Here is a 15,147-nt window from a genome sequence, read left to right as displayed (position 1 = left end):
TCGGCTTTAGGGTTTCACCAGCAGATGGCAGGGCGGGATTGCTCCACGAGCAGGGAGGAGGGAGAGCATTTCACCCGGGGCAGCCAGCAGCAGAGCTGAGATAAGCGATGTTTGTCATGCGGGGGAATTTGGGAGAGCAGGGCTGGCTCCTGCAGCACCTGCTGCACAGCAGATCTCCCACGGCCTGGGAGTGTCCCTGTCCCCTCCGAGCTCGTTCATCAGGACCCTGTTTTGTTCCATGTTGGGTGGGAGCCTTGTTTGACGCTGCTGTGCCACCGAGCTGCCCACGCCTTCCCACAGCCTTCTCCATCAGGATTTTTTTTTTTTTTGCCTGAAGAACAAGGATGAAGGGAGTGCACCAAGAGTTCGGGGATTTCCCCTGCAGGGTAGATCAAAAGCTGCCAGGATGTATTAGGGTTTAGGCTAAAGAAAACCCTGGGAAAAAAAATAAAATGAAGCTGCAGTCCTGAGCGACTGCTCTGTAATCACCGTGTTGCTGTGGGGAGAAAACCCCACGGGCCTGAACCGATGCCCTTCCACCCACCCTGGCTCCCGTTTGATCCGCGGAGATCAGGAAGTGGGTTTGGTTGTTTTTCTTTTTTTCCACTGTCTCTGTTTTGTTTTAGCCCTGTAGCCCGCGGGGCCGGTTTGTGTGGCTGCCTCCCACGGAGGGGAATTTGGTTTTGGTTCCTCTCTCTGGCCGAGGCCACAGCAGAGCACTGAGCTCCCACCGCCACCTCCAGCCGGGTCAGGGCAGCCCAGGCACCAGCGGGACGAGCCTTCATCAATAGCCCCATTATTGCTCTTGAAGTTTCTCCCCGCTCCCAGACGGATGCTGCATTACTCCATCACAGCTGCAGTTGCTCCCTTCCAGCAATTCCCCACACGGCACTTAAGGAAGGGATTTATGGGCGGTTTTGAAAGGCATTTTGCAGCGAGAAGGAGTTATGGGAAAGGAAGTTGAATTCCCACCATTCCCCAGTAAAATTCTCCCAAGCATCTTTCACGAAGAGGGATCATTTACTGGTCTTTTCCTCAAAACAGAGACAGGCTCTCAGCTGTGGCTCTTTGTTTAGTCCAAAGCATTTCCCCACAGTGAGATGCCACGGGGTTTATTCTGGTCCTGGCTGCAAAGGGTCAGGAGACCAGGGCGAGCCCTCAGTCTGGCTGCAAGGCTCTGCCAGACCCCATCTCTTCCCCGACACTTTTCTAGACATTAAATGAAACTATTTCTTCTATTGCCAATCTCAGGGCAAGCCTTGGTGAATACCCGTCTGATTTTGACTCGTTTGCCAAAGTAAAAAGTCTTGGGGCCAGAATGACCAAGAGCTATAAAACAATCAGAGGGGATGTCACCTTAAAATCTGCATCTTACCTTTTGTTTGAAGCTTTTCAGAGATCAAAACCTGGCACAAAATTACTCAGCAATGACCTTCCCAGGTCCCTTCCGTGATCCCAGCAGATAGGATTCACTTCAACACTACATTGCACAACCAGAACAGGGGTTTGAAAGACTTTATTTGACACCTTTGCTGATGTCACAGCTCGTGAATCTAAGAGCACTGCACAGTGTGAAGTGAGGCCGTGAGCTCTAGTGCACAAACCAGCTGCAGGAACAGCCAGGGCCCACCAGGATTTCCCTCCTGTGACTTTATTAAAAGGGAATATGTTGTTCCTGGCTGATTCCAGCGCTTGAGGACAAGGGTGAGAAGCAGCAGAGGCATTTCTGTGTGTTAAGTGCGATGACTTCCACCAGAACAGCTGGGAGGGACTCACTTCCCAAACAATGGCAGATACATACATTGACATGCACAAGGCAGATACCATCTGCAGGAAGGAAATCAACAGCTCATCCACACAGCCCAACCGGCTGCACCTCTCACCTGAGGCATGGGAAGAGTTTCTCCCATTCAAAAGAGATCTTCTCCCTCTTTTTTACCTTTCTTTGCACTGACCTCTTCTCTCTTTCCACGTCGGAGTGCTGTAGAGGTGGGCAAGGGCTGGGCATGCAGCTGGGTCCAGAATATTCTGCACGTGTATCCCAGCAAGTCAAGGCACAAATGCAGGGAGCTGTTCAGGTGAGGGGGAGCACTGGGACACCCTGCCCTGCCACCATGGGACGTGGCACAAGGGTGGCTTGAAAGCTTCAAGCTTCTGTTCTTTCTGCCCCAAGAGGAGAGGAGGGGAGGCCAGGTGCTGGAGCAGAGGTGTGATCTGCTGTGGCAGTCATCATGGGGCACACAGGGCAAGGCAGGGAGAGCTCTCAGGGCTCAGGACAAGTGCAGTGACACCTCAGTGCATTTTGGTCCCGGCCCAGGGAGGGGGATGAGATGTATGAGACCCAAACATAGTGCTGGAGAAAGAAAACAGAGACATCGTGGGAGGGGAGTGTGAGGGATGCTGAGCTCAGAGAGAACAAGGGAGGCACTTCAAATTCAGGCTGCTCCAACCCATTTTCCCCCTTTGCAGTCACGGCTGTTCAGCAGGGGGTGGAGGAGAGACAGCTCCCAGCAGGGAGGCTGGCAGAGGGAAAGGCATTTTCTTCTCACTTTGGCAGATAGAGCCTTCCCCTCGGTGACAGGCGTCCCTTTGAAATCCTCTGTCTCACCTCTTCACACCTCAGAGCGGGGCAGGGGCTGTGCCCAGGCAGCCTGGCCGGCTTCTCCAGCAGGGTTTGTGCTGGAAACTCAGCACAGGCCCTGCAGCCACGGCAGGATCTCAGCCAGGCTGTGGGAACGAGTCCTGCTAAGCCGCTGCCTCACTCCACCTTAAGGGCACATAAGTGGGAAAAGCTGGTAATGCAGAGAGGAAAGCACAGGGATTAGCAGGTAGCCAGTTCTCTTCGGGAGCTGGGGGGGGGGCTGGAGCCTTCCTTGAGGGTGCCAGCAGTGCTGGGCATGGGGTGTGAGCCGTGTCCATCCCACCACACCAAAATTAGGTGCTGCAGCTGGGGGATGTGTCGCAGGGAATCAGCACGAGCAAGTCTGGCTGGCAGCTCCGAGTCCCCGGGGAAATAAAGACAGGATTTCAAGGCTGGCTGTTTTCCAGAGGAGAGCGAGGCTGGGTTCTGCAGAGGGGTTTGCAGGAGGAGGAACGGGGCTGGGATCTGCGTGTGCCCCCTCCCTCGTATCCAGAAGGGTCTGGAGCGTGGCCTCGTGCAAGACAAGTGCATGGAACTGGATGTGATTTACGTTTGCAGGCATCACGAGGGGAGAGGACGTGTGATGTGAGGCGAGGAGGGCGGCGCAAGGAGGGAGGCAAGAGCAGAGAGAATTTTCTCTACGGATCCTTGGCTTCTGCAAAGCAGGAAAGATGCCTTTTCAACCGAGTTTGTTCTCAGCCCTGTGGGTGATGAACACTGAAGAACTCCTGTCTCCGGAGGGTGAGGGAGGGTCAGAAAGCCCCGATTTCCGTCGCCCAGGAGCGGCAGATCCTGGATGTCCCAACCCTGATCCCTGATCCCTGCGTGGCAGCGCCCAAGACGGGAGGTGCCGCGTAAGCTGGCGGCACAGGGATGCCCGCAGAGGCCGGGGAGAAGAGGAATGTGGCGATTTGGCTGCTCTTGGATGAGCCCTCTCTCAGTGCTCCCGCTGGTGATGCCATCCTGGGCACGGCTGGCACGGCTGGCACGGCTGTGGCCGAGCCAGCACCACGGGCCCTCCGGCTGGAGGAGCCCATCCTGCTGGCCAGGAAGCTCCGGCGGGAGGGCAGCATCTCACCGGGGACACGGCGGAGAGGGGCCGGCCTCACTGCAGGGCTGGGGTAAGGCAGGGAAGATGCAGTCAAAACAAGCGGAGCAGCGGGAGCAGCCTCCCTCCTGGGCATCTGCACAGGCCCGGCGGCGCCGTGCAGGAAGGACCAGGGCCAGCTCTGGATGGGCAGCAGGGAGGTGGCCACGGGGGAAGGCTCCATTTCTGCCACGTAATTATTCAGGTGGGAGAGGAGTCGCAGCCGGATGGGGTCGGCGGCGTTCTGGCCCTCGAGGATGCCCAGGTACCTGACAACTTCGGTGAGGCACTCGCGGAAGCCGATGCTTCTGTAATCCACAGCCAGAGCCCGGGCATCCAGGAAGCCTGGAGGGAGAGGACATGGGTGACAGTAAAACCGTGCAGAGCTCAGGAATGTGCTTGGATTTCAGTGCCCTCTCTAATGCACTGTGTATCTCACTTGAGGCACTTTGCTGCCGTGTGATATTCCTGAAGCAGGCAGCCAAGTGGGTGTCCCAAGGGACTGGAGGTTTGTGTGCATGAGAGAGGCATCTGCGGTTATCTCGGAGGGATAAACCCACCAGGGTCAGGCAGCCTCTCGCTGCTGTGAGACCACAAGGAGGTTTCATTAGCTGTGCTCAGGAGGGAAGGGTTTTTTCCTGTTGGATCCTATCAGTGATGCTGAAGATGTGGCTGTGGGATAGATGGGCACTGGGGTGGGGCTGCCTTTGCCAGTGGGATATTCCACTCAGGACAGTGTCTCCTCAACGCACAGCTGAGCACCATTTCCTTCTGCCTGGCTCCCAAAATTTACACACCCTTTAAAGCAGTGTCAGAACCAAAGCAGCTGGGCTGAGAAAGCTCAAAGCCACAGAAATCACCAACCAACTGCTGATTTTCAGGCTTCTGCTCCCAACTTGCAGCTTCATGAGACCATAAGCAATAAAGCAGAGAATGTCACAGCACAGTGAAGTGCTGGACCACTGTGCTTGATGGGGTCTCTCGTGACAATGCAGCCCTTTGTTGCAGTGCAGTCAAACTGAATATCTAAACAAATGCTCCAGACCAAGTTACAGCCCTGAACCAAAGCCTGGATGCCAGCAATGTCCCCAGCAAGCCAAAACTGGGTGGTAAGCAAGCCAGAGGCTTCTTTACTGGAGCTGTGATCTCCATCCTGTTAACTGGAACAGGACAGAGGGTCTGTACTGAGGTCTCAGTACAAATAAGACCTTTGTTGGATTTTGCACAGGGCTCCCTCTCTCTTCTTATAACAACCAAGAGACACACAGACAAAAAAAAAAAAAAAAAAAAAAAAAAAAAAAAAAAGAACAGAAAGGGAAAAAAAGCCTTGTTTATTTGCAGAGTCCTCATGCAGAATTCAGCCTCCGCAGGAAATGTATCCCAGGGAGGAGGTAAAGAGTTTAATATGGTTTTTCTGGAAGCAGGCTCCATTTCTGAGCAGGAATGAATGAGTCTCTGGCAAAACAGCTTTTTGCAGGGGGTGTGACACCAACAGTGCTGTCCCTGTGGGGCTGGGGGTTCAGCATCCCACATACCCCAGACTCCCAAATGCATGCATGGGATGCTGACCCATCTGTAGGAAAATGCCCATCTGCCCTCCCTCAAAAGGTGTTTCCCTTGGAAAGCAAGCAGAGCTGGCTGGAGGCAGCTCCCCAAATTCCAGTGAGGAATTTTCCTTCCAGGTTTGCACCTTCACCTCACCCGTGTGCTCACAAGAGCAGCTCTTACCTGCTCCTCCTGTGGCGTGAAGCATTTTCAAGTGATCCACTGTCATTTGCAGAATTTCTGCCTTCTCCAGCTTGGAAGAGCCCTGTGTTGGGAGCAGAAAGGAAAAGCCATTTGTCATTTTATGGCCCAGGGCTTTGTGCCTCTCAGGAGCCAGGGCCTGACCAATGATTTCCTCCCTGAAACCTCCCTGAAGCCCAGGAGTGCTCAGAATGGCGCAGGGCATCCACCAGGGCTCTGCTTTTTACATCAAGTGAGCAGGAAATAAGAGCTCCTTCATGATGTAGATTGAAAAACCCCCATTTCTGTGCTCCCTCATATCTGCAAAACACTTCCTAGATTGATTTGATCCTCCCCAGAGCCCCTGAATATTTGCTAATATCATTTCACCACCCCATTCCCACCACCTACTTACTCCCCGCAGTGAGGAGGGTAAGAAAGGCAAAGCCTTGCTCCAGACTGCCTCGTTCTGGGGGCTGTACCCCAAACCCTGCAGGTCCCAGGGGGCACCAGGGGCTCACCAAGCCCAAACACACACCTGCTTCTCGAAGGCCGTGGGCACCAGGCGCCGCAGCTCCGAGAGGCTGCTGTTGATGCGGTCACGGCGCCGCTTCTCGATGATCTGTGGGAGATTCCCAAGCGGACAGAAGGAACCACAGTCACTTACAGCCACAGCTCACAGGTCTAAAGCCCTCCAGGTGCTTTGGAAGGGCCGTGTGTGTCAATGTTTTGGGGTGCAGAAGTTGGGTGGGGAAACGTGGGCTGGTGTGGTAAGCCCAGGTGAAATTGCTCTCCCCTTTTCTGCCCTTTTTTGGCTTTTTGGGAGAGTTCTGCAGGAGGTGGAGCAGGAGCAGTGTAAAGGTGATTTTAACGGTAAGGAATGGCCAACAGCTCCCCAGTGCTCCCCTGGCACATAGGGCCAGCCTGACCAGGGGACACAGATGCCCTGATCATCATAAAGGACACTCACCCCTCTCCTCTTCTTCCTGGCTTGTATCTGAGATGTCGTGGTGGGAGACACAGACCTGGAAACATGGCTGGAAAGGAAGGAGAGGGGATCATTTCTGGCTGGAGAGCAACCTCTGTTGCACATATGTTCTACACACGTTTGCCATCTGCAGTCTCCAACCCCCACCCCAAAAAAATGTCTTCTGTGGTTCCCATCTCATTTTTACCCACAACACAGAGCTCAGGAATTGGGGATGGGGAGCAAAGCAGAGACTTGAATCCCACTCTCTCCCCTCTGAGAATCTCCTACCAGCCTGGGACAGATTTCTGCACCAAACTGTCCATCCACTCCCAGGCAGAACAATTCCTCCATCCCAGCCTGTGATGGCATCTCCACGGGGCTGGAAAAGCAGTGATCTGAGCTCTGGAGTCATGGCCTTTTCTCCTCCATGTGTGAACCTCCCGTCTCTCGTGTCTGAGCCTGCCCTGTCTGCAGGGCTTTGCATCCTGGAACCGCGATAGCAGGAGGGATCTGAGCCCTGGGATCCCAGCTCCCACCCAGGGAGGGCTGGCTGCTCCTCGGGGTGAGGCCAGTGCTGGCACTGATGTGGTTTCTGAGGGCTTCCCAGAGCAGTCGCTTCCCAAACCACAATTTTCGGGGTGGGCTGGGATGTTCTGAGCTCACGGACACCCCTGAACCATTCAGAGAGGGCACCTGGCAGGAGGTGACAGAGCAGGGACCCTCCTGCTGGCTCACAGCTCTGCTCAGGGGACCAGGGACACCGTGGGGACAATCTAAGGGACAGGGCCCCACAAACCACCCTGTGCCTGCCTGGCTAAAAGCACCAAAGGTCAGCACAAGACACACAGAGGAAGGCAAAGTTCAACCCTTAGGTCCCCGTGGAGGTGAAGTCTCCGTAACCACGGATAACCAGGCGTGGGAAACTCCCTGCAGCAAGAACCCTGAGGCTGAGGAGGGGGATGAGGCTGGCTGGGCCACCTCCCACCTCCCCCAAGCAGGGTTTGTCCCTCTGGAAAGGGCAGCTGGCCCAGGGCTGTTCCTGTGCCTTACGAAACTCACTCGGAGCAGGGATGCGAACACGCCTGCAATCCCGGCCGGCCCAGCGCGCCGCAGGGAGCAGAGCTGGTGTCACACACCCAAATCTGGAAAAGGGGCACTTGGGTTCACCCCAGCCCAAACGTTTTTCAGTTTGACAAAGCATTTAATAAGAGTCTATTAAGGATTTTCCTGCACAGACAGTGCTGTCTGCAGCGAGCCGACCCAGAGCAGCCTATTAAAAATAGGCCCAAGCGAGGTGCTTTCAGAAGTGGTTTTACACAATAACACGTTCTTCTACTGCCTGCTCTGCTCATCTCCATACAGGTCCCCTATTTGAATGTCTGCTGGGTGGGCTCTCTCTGGGCAGAGGTGCTGGCTGGCTCCACAAGTACTAACATGCGTCACCAGCTACACAGACACATAGAGAATGAGCAATTTTGGTGTGAAAACGGGTTCTGTATGGACACCAGGGTGTTTTAGGTGCAGGGGGTAGGTGCTGAATTCACCTGGAAATGCAAAGTAGGCACCCAAAGAGGAATAGGGATTTTTGAAACTCTTTGTAGAGTTGTCTGAATGCTTTGCTCTTGGTGATGTGGATTTCAACACCCATCTCACTGCAAAATGTATTTTAAAAATGCATCTGGTGCATTTGAACCACATAGAAGATAGCATGAGTATATTCTCCAATGATTAAAATTTCTGCATTGCTCTTTGCTTGGTTTCATCACCCACAGCATAACTTTGGCTGTGAACTGAGCAGATGTTGCACTTCTGCAGTGACCCCGCAGCCTAAACTTGCTCCACGCACTGATCCAAGCCTCACACCCGGCGTGACTCATCCCCTCACTACAGGGAAACTGGTTTGCCCAAACCACTCAACCGATGGGTAATGGGCTGGCAACCCCAGCCAGGCAGCCTCTCTCTGCTCTAATCACTCCTCCTCCTCCTCACTCCCCACCTGGAAATGTTTGATTTTTCTGGGTGCACCAGCATCCCATGCAGGTTGGCATTACTTGGGGTGTGACCCCAGCAGGGCAGGAACAGCTCTTTTGGCCGTAGATTTGCGTGGCATGAGGAACAACATCCACCTATACAAATATCAGCAGATCACAGCCAGCCTGGTTCCACCACTGGCTCGAGAAGGCAAACACATTAGCAGCACTAAAGAGCGATTAAAAGTTCATCATTACTGGTGGTGAAAATAAAATATTGTGACAATTCCAGTGTTTTATCCCTCTGGGTCCTATGGACTCTGTGCTACACTGATGTGAGGAGGTGGGATACATTTCAGCTGCAGCAGGAAAGCAGCTTAAATATTGATGCACTCGGAAACGCATAAGGGCTCAGGGAATTTCTGCAGGACATTTTGTGTAAGACGTGCCCGACTCTGCTGCGACTGTATCAGAAGCAGATTCATGAATTTAGTCCCATGAGGAGCTGAGCTTGGCACCAGCCAGGCAGTTTCTCCACTCAGGATACCAAAGAGCAAGAGGGAATGAATTAATCCAAGGCCTCGCTGGACGCTGAGGGAGGGGAACCACTTGGCTACTGAAACAAGAGTTCAAAAGCAGCTGATTTTTGGATGGGAACAAACAACAGAGCCTTTCCTTCATCCCCTGTGCCGCCTGCACCCTCGGAGCCTGGGAGGGCTGACCCAGCCCGGGATGCCCGGTGCCAGGGGAGCCTGAGGGCATCGCCTGGGGAGCCACACACGGCTCCTGTCCTCACCATTCCCTCACAAACAGCAAAGCCGAAAGTGCAGCTCAGCAGTGATGGGACAGAGCCTGCGCTGCCGAGGGGCACCGGGGCAGCCCTTCCCTAGCACATCACAGCCCCAGCTGCTGCCTTACCACTGCATCAGCACAGCAGAAGCGTTCTTCTCATGCAAAACCTCTCGTTTCTTCCACATTCCCTGGGAGCCCTCGGGTTGCCTGAGTGCAGGGCTGTGGGTGCCTCTGCTCTGGGGGGCTGCCCCATCTCGGGGTGCAGAGAACAGAACGGGCTCCCACTGCCCTTCTCCCACCTGGCAGGAGAAGCCACCGCGCTGGCTTTGATGGGATTCTCCTGAAGCTCCTAACGCAGCTTTAACGCTTGTATGGCCACTTGGGTTTCCTTGCTGGGTCAGCCCCATGGCCAGCACCAGCCCTGGCCGGCACTCTGGGCTCATCCTGCCGGTCCCCGCAGGACCAGCCCGACCCCGAGGGGTTGAGCGAGGTGCGAGGGACGCCCGGTGCGGCGGTGACAGCGCCGGTGCCCTCCCGTGCCGTGCCCGGTGCAGCCGTGCCAGACCCGGTGCCCTCCCGTGCCGTGCCCGGTGCAGCCGTGCCAGACCCGGTGCAGCCGTGCCAGACCCGGTGCCCTCCCCGGTGCCCTCCCGTGGCAGCCCCGGTGCCCTCCCCGGTGCCCTCCCGTGCCGTGCCCCGGCAGGCACCGAGCGCTGCCGTCCCTCGCAGCTCTCGGGGAGCGGTGCTGGGGTTTTGGGGTTTTTTTACCCCAAACCCCGCGTGGGACGGAGCCTGCCCTCACCTGTACTCCTCCTCCCGGCCCACGTCGATGGTGCCGTCAGACTCCGTGTCGGACGAGCTCTCCTCGCAGAGCCGCTTCATCCTGGCACGGGGAGAGGCCGCTGGGCTCGGCGAGGTTGCCCCACGCGTGGCCCCGGTGGCCGCCGCCGTCCTTGCCCGCCGCGCTCGGGGCAGCGCTCTGTCCCTGCCCGGGCTCCGCCGCTCCGGCCCCGCACGGCTCCTCCCCTGCCCGCTGCGCCTCTCCCACCCCCGGCTCTCCTTGCCTGGCTCCCTCCCGGCACGTCCCCACCTCCCGGGTAATGGGTTAATGAGCCACCATCTCCCGGGAGTGACGGATTACGCGGCCGCGCCGGCGCTCCCCGGTTCCCAGGGCCCCCCCTCCTCGCCCCGCCGCCTCCTCCCGCTCGCTGGTCGAAATCCCAAGTCTTCCTGTAAAAGGAACAGTCTGTGTGAACCGTCTCATGTCCCCCCCGCTCCTGCCCACGGCCCCCCTTCCACCCGCTGCACATTGGCCTCAGCCCCAGTTTAAAGGGACCAGTGACCTCACTGGCAACAGAAAACCGTGGGAAAGAGATGGGACTGATAAAGCCTTGAGTTGTTTCAGGGAAAAATCAACATCCAGCCCCACACGCACACACATGTCTGCGCGGCTCGGCGCGGGGCTCGGGGCTCGGATGGAGAGCGGCTCCTCCGGGTCGGGGACGCCGCTCAAGGCGCTGCCAGCAATCGGTGGCCACGGCGAGGGCCGGGTGGCAGCGGTGGCACCGCGCTCGGGCCGGCTCTGGTGCCACCGGGAGCTCGGCGCCCTGCCACGCTCCCACAGCCTTGGAGCCTCTTCGAGTGCCAGCTCCCGGCGCTGCCAGGGCGTTTGACACCTACCCTGCGAGACAAAACGGCCGAAGCCCAGCTTTAGGCTTTGTAACGCTGGGATGAATCGCTGTTTTCGGGTCTCTTTTCACAATGCTGGAAACTTTAACCCACGGCCCTGCACCGAGCGAGCATCTCCCTTTCCCCGCTCCTGCAGGAATCTGTTTTTCAGAGCCCTGCTGCTAAAATCCCCCAAGGCAGCAAAAACGTGTGCGTGTGGGAGAGAGACAGAGAGAAGGGAGGAGGTAGAGCGCTGAAGTGGAGGTTCCCAGTACGAAAATAATGCCTTTTATTTTGAAGAAAATAATCAGCGCTGAGATCTGGCAACACGTGGGTTTCCCAAAGCCCTTCTGCAGAGACCGTGGCGGCGATAAGAGCCCGTCGCCTCCCGGGGTGCTCCCTATCTCCCTCAGCCATCTCTGCCAGCTCACCCACCGAGGTGTCTGCGATTCCCCAGCAGCTCCGGAAAAGCCAAATCCCGGCTCCTGCCTGCCCTTCGCCCACGCCTGCCCCGGCTGAGCAAAACACAGACCCACCCCCGAGCAGTTTTTGGGACTGAACCGCACCATCCTCCCTTCTGAAGTGAAGCAGCGGGGACCTGAAGCAGCCGTGCTGGGCTGGAGTGGAGCACGGAGATCTCGGCAGTGTTTGTAAACTGAAAAAAAGGGAGTAAAACCTTTGCTTTAGGTCACAGCACTTTGTTACTCTAATTCTGGTGTTTTGTTTTCACTGTGAGAAGTGGTCAAGAAGCCGAGCTGTTATTAGCTTACATTTCCAAATGAAGAGTTACTTTGAAGCAGAAGAATTAGAAAAGTGTTATTTTAGCAGTTTTGAGACCCGCTCCTCCTCCCTTTCCAAAGTGATTTCAGTTAGAAACACATACATCTCCAAACCAAACTTCCCATAAACGTGTTTTTGAGAGATTAATACTCTTTCCACTGATAAAACCATTTAAATGGGATCCTGAGATTGGTTGTTTCAGGCTCTTGCTCAAATCACAGCGAGCCTGAACCAAGCCGAGCCCAGACCTGCCACAGAGGAACACTTTTCTTCTCCATTAGAAAGGAATTCACTGTCCAGACTCCATCTTTTCTGGGCCCTGTCTAAGCATCATTATCTGGGTTCAATTGAAGTGTAATTGGCAACATGTTTTTCTAGGATTACACTTCATTATGAACAGAGCAGGGGCCCCCAAACCCACTTCTCCTGTAATCGGATCCGTTCTCCAGCCTGTGCTCCTGGAGAGTCGTTTCTAATCGACCCCAGGGATCCCAGGGGGGATTGAGAGGGACATCTGAGCCACCCCAGATGGAGCAGAGACCCCTCATGGGATGGTTCAGGGGAGACGACAGGGAAGGATTAAATGGGCTTAGCTGAGTGAGGGGAGCTGGTTTTGGGAGTGTCACCCATGTCCCACGGGAGGGAGCAGCCAGATGTCCCCCCCTGTGGGCAAGGGGTGCAGAAATGGGGGTTCTGCCCCTCCTGGCCTCTCACTGGGCGTCTTTGCAGCCAATTCCCACGGTACAGTGACCCCGAGAGCAGAGCCACAAGCAGTGGGTGACCAACCTCTGCCCAGAGCTGATTTGCTCTTCCCTGGAGAGCTCCAGGCTTTGCCGCAGCCAAGCCAGGGAATTATCAGAGGAAATCTCTCCCCAAGCCCTGAATTAACAGCGCTGGCCCCGTGCTCGGGGCTGTTTCCCCTCTTCAATCACAGCAGGCATTGCTGCAATGCCTGTCCCCATCCCTGGGACCCCTGCGAGACCCTCAGGGACTCAGGAGCTGCTGAGAGCTGTCCCCTGCTCTGGCTGGCTGTGCCTCTCCGTGGTGGGAACCGTGTCCAGAGGATGGGTGTCACGAGGACGGGGCTAAGCCATCCATCACACCCAGCACTAATTGGCTACCCTGCTTCAGAGGCCAAGGAATAAGTGAGCTGCAAAGATTGATGTCCCTTCTCTGCAGCAGGAAAAACTCTCCGGGCCGGGGCTGAGGGTGGATCCCTGCCAGGGACCTGGGATTGCCTGGGTTTGCCTGTGCCAGGCCTGTCCTGGGGGTGAAAGGCTCCAGACTAAGTGTCCCTGGAGGAGCAATGGTCAGCCCAGCCACCAACCCTCCTCGCAGGCCGGGACCGCGCTGCTCCCTCCCCTCCCTGCCTTCCCAGCTCTGGGAAATGTCCCAGGAGAGCGGCCAGCTGTGAAAAGCTGCAGCAGCTGGAATGTGGGAGGGAGGGCAAGGCTTCTGGAAAGCCAGAGGCAGCCGAGGAGCAGGACTTATCTGTTACCTCCCCGTGAACTGACACCTCTGATTTAACCCCGTGCATGCCTGGAATGCCCTGTCCTCACATCTTCAGTCAACATCACCTCCTAACCTCAGGTCCCACAGCTGTAATTTCCAAGGCAGAGGCCTCACAGGGATGCTGGGCAGGATTCCTGGCTGTGGACAGGCTGCCTCCCTCTGTGGCTAAGCAGATCCAGCAGGGGCAGGAGAGCCAGGCAGGGCTTTCAGGAGGTGATTTGGGATGAAAGCGTGGAGGGATGAATTCGGTATCACCTCGGCGCTCTGTCAGGCCTGGAGCAGGGCCAGGAGAGGATTGTTTGCCGTGGCTCTGCTCCAAGCCAGAGGCACCACAATTGCAAAGTCCCCCCCACTTCCCCGGCCCACGCAATCCAGAGCCCGCCCAGCCGACTGCAACGGGCAGTCCAGGGGAGGGAAAAACAACATTTTCCCACAAAGCCGTGGCCTCACCCTTCCCCAGGCAGGGACAGGGAGCTGGAATTCAGCGCTGCCCTCACCACCCTGGCAGGGCTGGCTGTGTCCTCACACCTATTGCCCCACGGCGGGTCTGGGAATGTGGCTCAGCCCTGCAATCCCGTGGCATGGGGCTCCAGAGGCTGCACCTGCTGAGCTCACAGCTGTGGCAGCTGCTGCTGTCCCCTTGAGTCTGTGCCACCCTGTGTCACCAGGGCAGCGGGGCTGAGGGACAGGATCACCATCCTGATGGTTTAGCATCAGACACCACCCGTGGGTTGTGCCTCAGTTTCCCCACCCATAATGGTGCTGCTGGCACTCGCTTTACAGAGAAGCCACAAGGAGTAATAATTGATATTGCACCAAACCTGCCCACAGACGGGGTCACTGCATGTCCAGGAACCCCCTGAGATCAGGGCTCCCCTGTGGCCACCCAGAGAGGACTGAAGGCTTGTGGCCACTGGACACTGGGTACAAAATACCAGAGAGGGTGGTGGGGACAAGGTGAGGGTGATGGGGACAAGGTGAGGGTGATGGGGCACAGGTGAGGATGGTGGGGAAAAGGTGAAGGTGATGGGGACAAGATGAGGATGGTGAAGACAAGGTGAGGGTGATGGGGCACAGGTAAGGGTGGTAGGGACAAGGTGAGGGTGGTGGGGCACAGGTGAGGGTGATGGGGCACAGGTGAGCTGCTGTGGCACAGGATGGTCCCCATGACCATCCTGCAGCCCTGGTTCTCCCTCTCAGGGATGGATGAACCAGCCCTGGAGGTGCCAGCCCCGCTCCCGCCTCTGGAAAGCCTTGGATAGCCCTAGGGCTGCACTCCTGCTAGGAAACAAGAGGAGCTGGGATGGGAAAACCCGTGGCTGGTGAGGCAAGGTCCTGGCCTTCCCCTGGGGCCAGTCCCCAGGGCTCCGGGGAGCACAATGCCTTTGTTTTGGACTTGGCCTGTGCAAGGAGCCCTTCCCTCCCTGCTCAGCCCCAAAACACCAACCCTTCAAAAGGCCTGTCCTCCCCCCCTTCCCCCAGCAATGCTAATGTGCCAGGCCTCTTCTCATGAACCCTGGGAGAGATCGGGCTGGTAGACAGTTTCACCACTTGTTAAATGTGTGTTTAGCGATCTTGTGAGTAGACAAGAACAAATACAAACAAGCCGGGCTGGAGAGCCCCTGCCCCTCCGCCCTGCCTGGAACGCAGCAGCCCCAAAGCCTTTCTTCTCTAACCACTTCAAACTTTCATTTCTTCTGAAGCCACAACAAGGCACACTTTGTAAAGCAAATGAGTAAACAGCAACTTTCAGCTTAAAAGGAAAACAAGGGGGAGGGACTGTTTTTAATTACTGGATTTTAAAAAGGGCTTTATTCTGTTAATTGCTTTCTGTTGTAAAATGTTCTCCTGCACACAGCCCTGGTTCTAGCTGCGTCGCTGCTGGCCAGATGGCACTGCAGAGGCAGTGACAGCATGTGCCTGTGCTGCTTGGCTACACAAGTGCCTTTAACATTCACAGACATCACCCCCGAGCCCTCCCAGCCTCCTGGAAGTGACACGA

The 15,147-nt window shown here is 56.3% G+C and overlaps 1 protein-coding gene across 1 annotated transcript; it reads right to left on the bottom strand.

Annotated features, from left to right (window-relative positions):
• Window positions 1–1,498: 1,498 nt before the first annotated feature.
• On the bottom strand, window positions 1,499–10,300 carry HEYL (hes related family bHLH transcription factor with YRPW motif like). Its single transcript, XM_054648236.2, has 5 exons — window positions 9,988–10,300; window positions 6,424–6,490; window positions 5,992–6,075; window positions 5,457–5,538; window positions 1,499–4,073 (listed from the first exon to the last, which is right to left on the bottom strand). The coding sequence occupies exons 1-5, from the start codon at window positions 10,065–10,067 to the stop codon at window positions 3,394–3,396; spliced, it is 993 nt and encodes a 330-aa protein (XP_054504211.2). The 5' UTR covers window positions 10,068–10,300; the 3' UTR covers window positions 1,499–3,393.
• Between the last annotated feature and the right edge of the window lie 4,847 nt (window positions 10,301–15,147).

Source organism: Agelaius phoeniceus, chromosome 22 (genome assembly GCF_051311805.1).
Source record: "Agelaius phoeniceus isolate bAgePho1 chromosome 22, bAgePho1.hap1, whole genome shotgun sequence".
NCBI lineage: Eukaryota > Metazoa > Chordata > Aves > Passeriformes > Icteridae > Agelaius > Agelaius phoeniceus.
The sequence above is the reverse complement of the archived record's forward strand: the minus strand, read 5'-3'. Positions and strand labels throughout refer to the sequence as shown.

Coding starts and splice junctions, on each gene's coding strand:
- HEYL (XM_054648236.2), bottom strand. CDS start 10,067: ATGAAGCGGCTCTGCGAGGAGAGCTCGTCCGACACGGAGTCTGACGGC. Junction 6,076..6,423: donor CCAGGAAGAAGAGGAGAGGG/GTGAGTGTCCTT, acceptor AATCTCCCACAG/ATCATCGAGAAGCGGCGCCG. Junction 4,074..5,456: donor TCACGCCACAGGAGGAGCAG/GTAAGAGCTGCT, acceptor CTCTCCCTCCAG/GCTTCCTGGATGCCCGGGCT.